A 12,527-nucleotide genomic window follows, 5' to 3' on the forward strand; every position below is an offset into this window, starting at 1 on the left:
GCCAGCCCCCAGTGGAACTGTTTAAGTTGGCCCCACGAGTCATACATTTCAATGATTTCAAAGAGACCTCCAATTAAAAGCTACAAACATGTCTTTGGAATGCGAAATAACACAATTAAAAGTGCTTCATGAGTGTATTAGAGGAATAAGTTGTGAATTAGCACTTTGAATACACAATGCTGTTTTCATTCTCGAACCCTTTCACTCACTGAAGAAGCAGAGGGAAAGAGGTCTTTTTGAAGTCAGTCGGTTCTCTTTCTCTTTTTCATTCTTCTGAGCAAAAGAAGATTGAGTCAGCCTAATCTGCTCCTTGTACATTTGAATGTCTTCTGCAAAGAGCTCATCCTGGCTGCTTGATAAAGGCCCAGGTGCAGAGACAGTGGCCGTGCCTAACTTCGTCTCTGTGGGGGCTGTAAATCATGGGGGGAAGCCCACCCTTTGAAGATACAAGCTTGCTTTCCCCACTGATTTGTGGCCAGAAGGGCAAGCCCCTTTCCAGCCCCGCACAACACCCTCGCCAAACCAGAGAGGGTGTCAGAATGAGGCAGACTCATAACTCGTCGATATGCTTGAGGACCCTCAATCAAGCTGCACAACACACACTCCATGCAGGAAGAAGCAGGGCTTCTGGATGTCAGAGGTCAAGTGGAAGGAGACTCAGGTGACACCGTGGGGATTTAGTCGCAGTCGGAGAATCAAATCGTATGCAAACAAAAATGTTTACTTTCCTCTCATAAGAAACATCAATACTGACTATTCATCAGATTTCAAAAACAGGTGTTGAGAGCTGCTGACAGCTTTTTGGACATGTCAAACGCTTGTCATAACTCTTTTTTAATGAATGAAAGACAAAGCAAAGCTGTGAATCTAGTAAAACTTAGACACTTCATTCTTACTCAAGATACTTAAAATGTGACTCGTAAATAAGACTTCATTCATTGCTTCAGGGCTCAGGCACAGTATCAATCATTCTGCGGCATTTTCCACAAGATGTTCGTCATCTAACTGCCATGAATAAAGGTATTTAAATGACTTGCATGTTGCAAAACCAGACATTTGTTCTTATATTCTGATTCACTCTGTGGCCTTTGGGCTTTACAACAAGACCAAAGCCAGTAATCCATGACGCACACACACACACACACACACACTGACCCTGCTTTTCATTTGTCCACTACAGTGCCGTCTAATGATGCCAAAGAAAAGAAATTAGCCGACCATTGCACGCTCCCTTTGACGGAGTCATTAAGGTGGCCAGTGCGGGGCTAAAGCGGAGCCCTGTGAAGCTCACTGTGACACACAGGCTTGCATTCCTCTGTTTGTTATTTAGATCCTTATTTACACTTGTTGTCAGAGACAGGCTGGAAGCACAGCAGTGGCTTCCTCCATGGGCTGGGCAACAATGAGCTGTAGGGAGCAGCCCAGCGAGGCATTTAGCCCAGCCCTGCCCCGTCTCGAGAAGAAGGGGCAAAGGAAGTTTACTGCCTGAGAATCAGAGACTTTCCCTCCCCACACACCAAGCCTTCCTCTCCTGCTGATCTCTCTTCGACGGCATGGTGATGAGACTGTCAAGTGGAAGAGACCACAGTTTGATGTCAGGTCAAAAATGGAGTTGGGCACCTTCGAGTTTTTACCTTGAAATGATTCCCTCATCGGAGATATGGTGACACAAAGAAAAGCTGGTCAACTTTAAGCTTAAATAACTCAAAGTATGTCATTCTTCTCATCTGCTCTACTTTGCAGTTCACAGAAAAGAAAGATGGATAACAAGCAACAAGCAAGCGATGTTCATTTGTGGTTCTTAAAGTGCTGCCCTGGCTCTTTCATCACATTTCATCATTCTGTGCTTTTGCTAATGAATTTAATGACCCAAAAAAAAAGTAGAAAATGAGAGGAACACCACTTTTCTAATGCATCATCACAAAAACTGCCACACACACTGGGGCTCCTCTGCACACAGTTTTGGGAAACTCAACTCTATATGGAGATGATATCAACTATTTGGGAAACCAAGACACTGCCAAGTTAAATCTGTGTTTGCATAATGGCAAGATACTCCATGACAAGTTCCAGAAAAAACTAACCAACAAGAGACAAAATAATTATAGCTAGAGGAACCAGGGAACCTTGAAAGTTTTCTAAATGACAGTACATTACATCATACATAAAGAACCCCATTTCCCAAGTGTATTGGTGACTCTTATCATAATTACAATTTAGATTAATGAAGTGTGCATCTTATGATAGGAGTACACAAAAATCACAGTTTAAAAGTGCTGTTATCTGAGCTTGTATGGGTTTGTGCGCCCATTGTAACCTTTTTGTTTGGCGACTTCCTGAGAGGAACAAGCAGTGTGTTCGAAGGTATCAGCAGCTGTGTGCTACGTGCCTCTGATCCAGGCAGCTATTGACTTCCTGAGATTTGAATTAATTACTTGCTTCACAAGAGAAACTGGATTGCAGTGGAACCCCCTAAGAAGTCCACTCATTCTTAGGAAACTGCCCCATGGACTTGCAGATGGTTTCACTGAGATGTGCTTTCCCATAGAGAACAATTACACAGGGGATTGTGGCGCTGGTATAAACCTGGAGCACATAGTCTCCATTCTGAACATTTCAAAACAGCCATAGGGGAGGTTTGTGACTTAACATAAATTAGACCACCAGGGAATGGGGAGATCTGAAGTGGCGGAAGGGCAATATTGCAGATAAATGCACTGTGCTGAGAGCTTCTGCACCACAGAAGAAACAGAAAATTACACTGTGACACCTTGGAACCAGATAATAAACCACATTAAAGCCTTTTAATGTTTCATAAAGTGGATCACTGCAACCTTTTTCTATAAATGTATCCTGATGCTCTGCCGGTTTTGTCAATACCCTGTGTGTTTTCAGTCTATGAAAAGAAACAGTGATGAGAGCAATTAATGACGTGCAGAAACAATTACAGTTGAGACTTTGGGGGCCATGTGTGTCAGTCTGAAAGGGATTAAGTTGCTGCCGCGTTTGTATTCTGCTTACTTTCAATTGGCTTGAGGCCTTGTGTTTGGTCTTGTTAGTGCCAGCGGCCCCGTTTCCCAGTGAAGAGTACACTTCAGCTTTGATGAAGTATCCAAGAACGCAGAGGTTAGCAGTGGCTGCTAATTAACCTCACATTGTGTTCGCTAACAAAGAAACAAAGGAACAAAGTGGAATTTCAATGCAGGAGATTATCACAATCACAATGAGCGTAGTGCTGGATCATGCACTTAATAGGGATTTTCACACTGGCCATGACAACATGAGATTAGATCAAAGACAGATGAAGTTACATTAACAAAACAATGCAGCCTTGTTATGCAATAACAAGCAGCCATCTGGGCCTTCTTTTGGGATAGGAAAAGGCTCCAAGTGCACAGCTATGCCAGAATGATACGTCCTCCTCAGCAACTTCTGCAAGATTGTATTTGATTGTGGGAACTTTATTGCGGCTTTGTTCTGTCAGAGAGGAGGTAGCATCCTTCCTCAAACACATCAAGACAAAGAGGAAACGGGCTGTGTGTTCTTCGCTGGTTATTGTTGCCTCTGTTTCTGTCCCACTGGCTGAATGGCAATTACTGCTGACTTCCTATCCAGCACGGAGCCCGGGCCCGCTGAGGGTGCCCTGACCCTGCAGTATCCAGAGGGGAGAGACAGGAGCTGTCAAAACTCACACCTCTCCCTGCTCCCGTGGGGAGTGCTCCTCCAGCTGCTGCCCCCACGGGGCTCACTGCACACTCCTGCTAATCAGCACCATCTCATCTCTGGAAGGAACTGGCCTCAAGTGGATGTAGGCCTTTTTCTCACCTCTGCTACCCAGTGCACCTTTGAAGTCCTGTGTAAGTGTTAGTTTATGGCTGGAGAGGGTACGATAAGATCCCATGGAAAGGTGATAAATTAGCTTTTCGTCCCACATTTAAAAGGGGAAATAGCAGGCTGCTAAAATCCACAGAATCTGTTACAGTTCTAACACCTAACAGCTAAAGCACTTGAGAACCGAAAACATTGTAGCGTCAGATCTGTTAAGTACCTTCATTAAAGCAGCTTGTTTGTATGAGCACTTAGCCGGCTTCCCACACCGAGGTTCTGTATGAACAAGCATTTGGTCAAAAAACCTAAATGTCAGACTTCTCTGAATTAAAAAATACATCTAATTATCTAATACCCTGTAAGTGCAACAGATTAATTAGACTAGATAAGACAAGCTGGGACAGAACAGACACTTTTGGCTCCCAGAACACACCCTTCACAGGCATGCCAAATTGAAGTCTGGGGAATAAAAATAGATTTGTCTAAAAAGAACACAACAGAATGAGACATCTTCCCTATCATCCACTTGGACACAACCAAAAAAGTCCAGACCTTACTGATTTGAACCATTTGTTTTAACAATGAAGTAGAAGAGAAGCATATGTGAGTCAGATGTCAGATTGTAACGGCCGGAGGTTGAGGCTGACAGGGCTGGAGCCTGAAGATTGATGAATGGTTTACCGTTCGTTCTCTGTCTCACCTTGTCTCAACCTGCCCAACAACTGCACACACTCTATACTCTAGCCTATAACAAGGGATGCATCTGTACGCTCCGAGACAGCATAGTGTTGCATCACATGTTGGAAAACTGAAAATGGAAAATACTATGTCAGTGACTGTCGCTGCACCGTGAGACCGGAACCCTGCTGAAAGGACATTTCACCAACTATCAATGTACAAATCACAGATAACAAGTTTGGCCGAAAGGGCTTGACAATCGTACAACATATGGCACCGTTTATCCTAAGACACTCTGTTCAGATTGGGACAAATTCCACAAAAACAGTTAAAGGACAGGAAAAACGGAAGAACGCCACAGGAGGGGTAACTGCAAAACGGTTTTCTCCTTAAAATCACATTTGAACACATTTTTAATGCTTCCTGGACATGAGATTCTTAGGTATAAAAATCTTGTTTTGCTGCTCTGACAGAGTGTCAGAGCAGGAACTCTCTCATTTGCACGTCACACCCTCTCTGTGACAATATGCATCCTTATCTCGAATAACAATTATCACCCCATTTCCTTGAACCATTAGATCTTCTTTACGACACCTACTGTACGTCCATTAGAGAGCTTAAAATGTGCAGCTCAACAATACATCGAAAAACAGAATTCCTAAAGATATATTTTCACTTTTTTTTTTTTTTTTCAGTGAGTCGGAATATGAGCCGAGGACCTTTAAATTTATCACACAAAAAATTTTCATTGCAGTTTATAAAATAGAATCTATGGCCTGCTATAACTTCCACATAGCCACTGTCTGCTGCAGTTCAGTGGAATTTCGCTGCTGCCACCCGCTGACATAATTTGTTTCACAGTCACCACCCAGCAGCATGAATCAGATGTTGACACTCTAATTTCATGCACACATGGGTGTTTGGCTGAGCCAGCCTTGAACGCTGCTGCGTTCCCCTGCCTCTTCCTCTGGCTGCCCGCTATACCTGCCCTTTGCCCTCCGACACAGCCATGTAATGTATTTAGCCTGGGAGTCATGCATAATGACTGATGATTTAACCATACAGTCTTATAATGATGATGTGCACGGCCAGGACAAGAGTGTGAGATTCACTTTTGGTACATCATCCCCACATCTTATACTTTTTATAAAACAGAAAAGAATTTTGGGAACGGCCAGATTTGCTTAGAGCAAATGAGAGCGAATTTTTATTTGCACATTTGAATATTACAGTCTTGAATTGACAAATGATAATAACTGACTAATTCACAAGTTTAAAAGTATGACAGTAACTAAGTCATAAGTGTCTGAAAATAGGGATTTTCATTCAGTAGCCCCTTTCCCACCCATCGGGAGAGCCCCATGTTGCTCTATTTGCCACTCAAATAATTCTGTTTACCGTGGTCCACAGCTCCATCTGAAAATATTTGTTTTACTTTGTTGTTTTTATAAAAACTACATGCACTTGCAGGAAATAATAAAATATAGCCACTAGCCACGTTTCAAAATGTCAAAGGCCTGTCAAAGATTGACACATTTGCAGAGCATAATTAATGCACGTTTGGAGTATCACTGATTATTTTGTTTCTTCTAAAGTTGACAGCCTGCTGTGGGAGAGAAGACGTGCTACCCTGTATCCATGTCCTCATTCTGTCAGCTCAGAGAGCCAACATATACTATTTTCAACACTAGTGACCAGCAGGATAACCGCGAACGTACAGTATACTTCAAAAACACGGGGAAAAAGAAAAAAACTGAGGGCAATTCCCAGTATCTTTTCCTCACAACCAATCTGACGCCTTCTGCTATGAGTGAGCATAAATCCGCAAGATAAACGTATAAACAAATACGTTGTTTGTGTGCAGTGGAAGCCAGTTAAGGGCCAGGGTTTTATGAAACACTTGCTTCCTCTTGACAAATATCCAAACAATAAACACACAGTAAATAACAGCACCCTGTCCGTATCAGTTCCCTACTTGAGGTTAAGTTGAGTTTATTGCTGAGGCCACTGCCTGCATGCATTAAGCAAATCATAAATTATACATGCTAATTACCTTGGGCCTCCACTTTAATGAATTATTTTAATTAAACTACAACATTGGGGTTTTGCATGTGGTCTATATTTCATCCCCTGCCTAAGATGACCTTCTTCTTTGTCTAACTGGAACATAGTTGAGAGAACAAGGACAATGCAGACTTGGATTATACAACCGAGTTCATACAAATGCTACTGAACGGTGACAACTAGCATCTGAAATAGCAAGAACTGATTTTATTTGTGTTTACGGAAGAACAGAGGGGCTAAAAACTACAGAGGAAGAAAAACTCCGGGACCATGTTTGCAGATGAAAACATTTGTAGTTTCAGAGACAGTTCTTGTTTTATTCAGAGAAAATCATGTTTTCCAGACACTTTAATTTGAGTTCAGGACTGTCAGGTGTCAGAAATTAGTTTTCCATGGATTTCCAGTCTTGTCCTTCTCTCCCACCTGTAACATTATTTTTAATGCAAGTGGCTTTATTTGCTCTCTGCAGGGTTCAGTTCATGTGCTCCTGTGCTCAGGAGAGGCTAAGGTGTTTGTTTATTTGTTTGTGATGGAACTGAATGTCAGCCAAACAAAGCCCTCTCTTTTCCTCGGACTGACTTCACACATTGATGTGCAGCATTTCAGTAATTTCTGTAATTTCAGTAATTCAGCACCATGCACTCTGTCTTCAAACACAATTATAAGATGACAGGTTGTTGCTTTTTAATTGATGCTGTCTGAATATTGCTTTTCTACTTCAGAGTAGCGCATCATGCATCAAATGAAAAGTTTTGGTTATTTTTACATTTCACATTCTGAGATGAATTTACATAGAATGATTTCTTATTCACAAAAGTTCTTTTCATACATTTATCTGTATATTACATAAACCATTTAGTTCTAACAGTGCAATACATATCAAATAAGACAAAGTTAAGTACACTGAAATCCAAATAAAAAGAAAAAAATGCACAAGTATAAATGTGCAGTAAATATATAATGTTAATATAATGTTGTTACAGTTTTTTATTTTAACTTCTGTGACACAAGTGTCAGTAGATTTAAATGTGTGGATGTGCTTTGTTTTTAAAAAAAAAAGTTCCATGTGTTTGTTAATGTGGTTTTAATGTAATTTTCATCGACAGCCAGAAAAATATAAAATCTGATTCCAAATTAAAGCTCGTAATCTGGCGTTGCAGTTTAATCACCCAGAGTCAGAATTAATGTTACACACACAAATGCACCAAATGGGGAGAAAAGAAGAAGAAGAAGAAGAAGAAAAAAAAAAAACTAACACTGTTGTACAAACAGTCCATGGGGGAGGGGTGGATTTAAATTCCAAAAGGGTCTCGCAGCTCGTTTCCTAGTTCCCCAGTCAGCAATGTGTTTGTGAAAAATCAGTCTTTTTGTCTTGCTGAAAAAAAGGCTAAATCTACATTGGTGGCCCAGTCTAAGTTTGCCATTCTTTGCACTTTCAATTCGAGTGAATGAGGGAGAATGAAGTGGCCCGAGACCCTTTATTTGATCTACTCGATTGCATAAAGTGACGGAATTCTAATGTATTTGTTTAATACCCCGAAATAGGCTGTTGTTTTCTATAGGGGAGGCAGATGAAGCGAGTTATTCTCATTCCGGCCTCTGAAAACAAATAAGAAAACGTTCAGACGTATTTTGCACTTTACTTTTTTAAACACCTCTCGGTCTGTATTTATAAACCTGTTGAATAAAGCCCCCCCCGAATAGGGAAAAAAATTATAAGGTCAAAACAGCCAGTTGCACCCATTACTGCTCGAGAAAAAAAAAAAAGGAGATCAACGTGACACTGATTTGACTCCCCTCTGTGACATTTGAAATATGTAACAGTATTATTTCGGACTCTCTGTGCAGCTTTTTTTTTTTTTTTTTTTAATGTTTATTATTGGGCTTAATTGTGTTTAGCCTACAGCCTGATGAATGAGCCCAGTTGTCTGCGCTGTGGCCATGGCATCGCAACTCCATGCATCCTAATCGACTGCACGATTCATTTCTCTCCACACTGCTTCTCTGCGACTCTTACACTCTGAAATCATACAGGTCTGGACGGAAGACAAATCAAATTATTATTATTATTATTATTACTATTATTATTATTGCTATAATTATTATTATTAAAAAGTGGTATCTAATTTTAAAAAATGGCAATTTAATAATAACTATGTTATCAGAGACTTAACAACAACAAAAACAACAACAACAATAATAATAATAATAATAATAATAAGTGACATCGTCTTGGATTAAATCTTCAGAAACATTTTTGATTGTTTACTTCACTTTTAATGAGAAAATATTTCGATGACCAGGTTTTTTTTTTTTTTCCAATTCTGTTTGCACACTTTTCGAAAGCACGCATGCTTGCAAAAAATAAACAAACAAAAACAAAACAACAACAATAACAACATCAGGAACAACACAAATTTTAGAATGCATGCTTTACCTAAAAAAAAAAAAAAAAAAAAAAAAAAAAAGTACAAATTTACAGCATCTGATACACATGGTCACCACAGCCTTTTAAATTAAATGCTTCACAGAACATTTTCTGGAAAATAGATATCTAAAACATAAAACTAAAAAGTGCATTTCACAACGTTTCAGAATCAGTTATTTGCAATATTCACATCTTGCATTTTTAGGACGTCTCACAATACTACTTTTCAATTTTGAAAAGATTTCGTGACTCGGTTTGCTTTCTTTTTTTCTTTTTTTTCTTTTTTTTTTTTTTTTTTTTTACAGGGATGGTAAGAACAAATCTAAATCCTACTCCTATTTGGTATACCCTTACCCACCATTCCAGTATTAAAAGCAAACAAAAACACAGAGCCATTGCCTCGCAGTTTCATTGACATTACAGTGGTCACACAGAAACGGTGCAAAAGTTTTGCTGTTCGATAAAACTGTAAAAAAAAAAAAAAAAAAAGAAAAGAAAAGAAAAAATAAAGGAAATTGCCACGGGAACTGCAAGCATTTCAAATCAGAATCGATGGTGCCCAAGCCAACTTCCCACGAAGCCCCTCAGTGGCTCCACTCGCAACACTCACATTTCACAATAAACTGAAAAATAGAACTATCAAATAATTTATATTTTCAAGAGCAATACTTCGCTGTGCGACTCCGTGCTGGACTCCTAGGACACAATTTAAAGCGACACATTCAACACATACACAAATAAATCGATATGCAACTGCAACTCGCCTTTGATAGCTTCCGACGACCGAAAATATAAACTTTGGGTTTGGTAGAGGGGCCCGGGAGCCCGCCAGCAGTTCGTGTTACCGGGGGTGGGGGTGGGGGTTGGGGGGGGGGGGAGTCCAGCCGGTCAGTGCACAGCCACAGACTGCAGCGTGGAGGGGCTCGTCAGAGTCTCGCTCGGGGTCGCAGGGCTGCTTTGGCTCGTCGCTGTCTGTGGCGACGTCGGGCTCAGGGACTGCGGAGAGTTTGATAGAAACGCGGGGATGTGGGGAGGCAACGCCGAGAAACCGGGCATGGAGGTCGGGGTGGGCTTGATTGGCACGGGGATGGCCGGTAAGGACTGTCCCCCGTGGCACAGGGACTTGATGGGCACGCCGTAGGCACTGTAGTCGCCGCTCGCCATGGAGATTGGGGCCGCCGTGTCAATCACGCTGGTGTTGTACATGTGGGGCCAGGCCGTCGTCAGCTGGTTGTGGAGCGGGTACCCGGCGGACATGGACTGCATGGTGGAGAACGCCAGGCTCCCCGGGACCTTGTACTCTCTGGCGATGATGTTCTCGATGGCGAACGGGTGTTTAAACGTGGACGTCTGAGACACTCCGAGGTTGTACGTGGACATTTGGGGAAGGTGTGTGCCCGTGGCTGCCAGGGCGCTCAGTCTCAGCTTGGCTTGCTGCTGCAGGTAATGGGCAGCGTCCGACTGCTTGCTGGGGGCCAAGTGGTCGGACGCGGGCAGCACTTTGAACCTCTTGCGGCGCCTCAGGAAACTTCCGTTCTCGAACATGTCCCCGCAGTTGGGGTGCAGTGCCCAGAAGCTGCCCTTGCCTGGCTGATCCGGGCGCCGGGGGATTTTGATGAAACAGTCGTTGAAGGACAGGTTGTGTCGCAGGGAGTTCTGCCACCGCTGAGTGTTTTCCCTGTAGTAAGGGAATCTATCCATGATGAACTTGTAAATTTCACTGAGAGGCAGCATTTTCTCCGGGCAGCTCTGGATCGCCATGGCAGTGAGGGAGATGTAGGAGTATGGTGGCTTCTGGTCGCTGTACGTGTTTCTCCCCGGACGAGGCATCCTAAAAAATTATATATAAATATATATATTTATATATATATATTTATATATAAATATATATATATATATATATTTCGTTTTTTACAGAAAAGCAATAAAAAAAGTATTCTCCCTTAATTCCTTGGCGAAAGCTTGCCGCTCTTCATGAAAACGGCCACTGAAGAAAGTTTCAACGCGGGCAAAGCCGGAGTTGCGTCGCGCGTAAAACCGCCAGGACGGGCGCCTCCGCTGTGTGCAGGCGGGCGGACGGAGCACATTTATGGAGAGGCGGCTGCTGCGAGTCTTTCGTTGCAAAGTAAGTCAGCTTGTCCCGCTAGCAGAGCTGAATAGACTTCATTCGGGCGTCCCGGATAAGGCGAGCTAAGTGGATGCCTCCATGGCCTTCCTCGAACCATCTGATAGTTTTATGTAGTGACATGAGCAGAAAAGACCCCTGTAGGGGCGCTCCATTAATGTGCCACCTCTTTGCTATCACATGACAATTGCCATGGGAGGAGGGGGCTGGGAGGAAGGCATAATCTGGTTTCATTTACACCTATTTACATGGACACCTTGGGCCAATGGAAATCATTTCCATTTGAAGACAGAAAAAAGGGGTGAAAAGGCTCGGCAACCGGAATTGAACTGCGATGGCACTCAGTGTGTGAAGGTATGCGCTAACACTTCTTCAGCGGACTTTACAGTTACACTTAAAAAGTATATATTGAATGTTGGGGGAACATGAAAATGACGCATTGTAATTTAGGGATATTCTGTTATTATAAAAAAACAACAACAACTTTTACCCATCGTTGCTGCCGCTGAGGTCTGGATGTTTATTGTATTTGATCTAAACATGGATTTATTAAAATATTCTTGTTTGTGCACTGGTGTGTGTAATGAGTACAGTTTACAAGAAAAGTTTTCCAGAAAGTGTTTTTTTTTTTTTTTTTAGGTGAAGCCTTTTGTTTTTTTTTTTGTTTTTTTTTTTTAATGATGTGCATTTGAATGGAAATGTCAGCTGATTCTACAGAATCAGGCTAAAATGCGGAGAAAATTCACTCATTTCGCTTTTTTTTCCCCCTTTCTTTCTTGTATCCAGTTACACTCTAAAATTGTTTACGAAAACGCACACGCCACACAAAATAAATCGCCGTGAGCAAGTTTGTTGATGAGCCGACTATTAGTTTTTCTCAGCTAATTTCGCCCAGAGCTGAGCAGAGGAAGCAGACGATATGAAAACATCAACACAATGCAAACAATGCTGTTCAAACTGAAACTTCATGAGGCAATCAGGTCTATTGTGTTTATGTAAAGAAGATTCAAAAGTACTTCAGAAATGCAAATAAACCCTTGAGGATGGTGTGGTGAAAACTGTATAAAATATCCATAAGTCAATTATATGAATGTGAAAACCAAATGGGAAGCCTATTTTGAGCTATTGCTATTCAAGCTCTTGGCCAGGGCCACCTTTCCGCTTGGAGGGTTTGCAATGCCGGGGACCACACACACGCACACGCAGATTTGCTCATAATTTATGCTAATTTCTCCCCATAAATCCACAATGCACCCCATCACCAGTCTGACGGATTACGAAAAGAATCGCATTGCGGGGGGACACCGGGCTATTTTCACCCAAGAAGCCAGGAGCAGGAAGGAGAAGAGCGTCCTCCCCTGCTGCATAAGGACTGTTTAACAGTCTAAGACCCTGAGTCAATAC

At 42.0% G+C, this 12,527-nt stretch overlaps 1 protein-coding gene across 1 annotated transcript; it reads right to left on the reverse strand.

The window, feature by feature from the left end:
* Positions 1-9,886: 9,886 nt before the first annotated feature.
* foxb1a (forkhead box B1a) lies at positions 9,887-10,828 on the reverse strand. The gene has a single exon (XM_040133650.1). It carries the CDS (start codon positions 10,826-10,828, stop codon positions 9,887-9,889), a length of 942 nt encoding a protein of 313 aa, XP_039989584.1.
* Between the last annotated feature and the right edge of the window lie 1,699 nt (positions 10,829-12,527).

The sequence above is a fragment of the Xiphias gladius genome, chromosome 8 (assembly GCF_016859285.1).
Source record: "Xiphias gladius isolate SHS-SW01 ecotype Sanya breed wild chromosome 8, ASM1685928v1, whole genome shotgun sequence".
In the NCBI taxonomy this organism is placed as follows: domain Eukaryota; kingdom Metazoa; phylum Chordata; class Actinopteri; order Istiophoriformes; family Xiphiidae; genus Xiphias; species Xiphias gladius.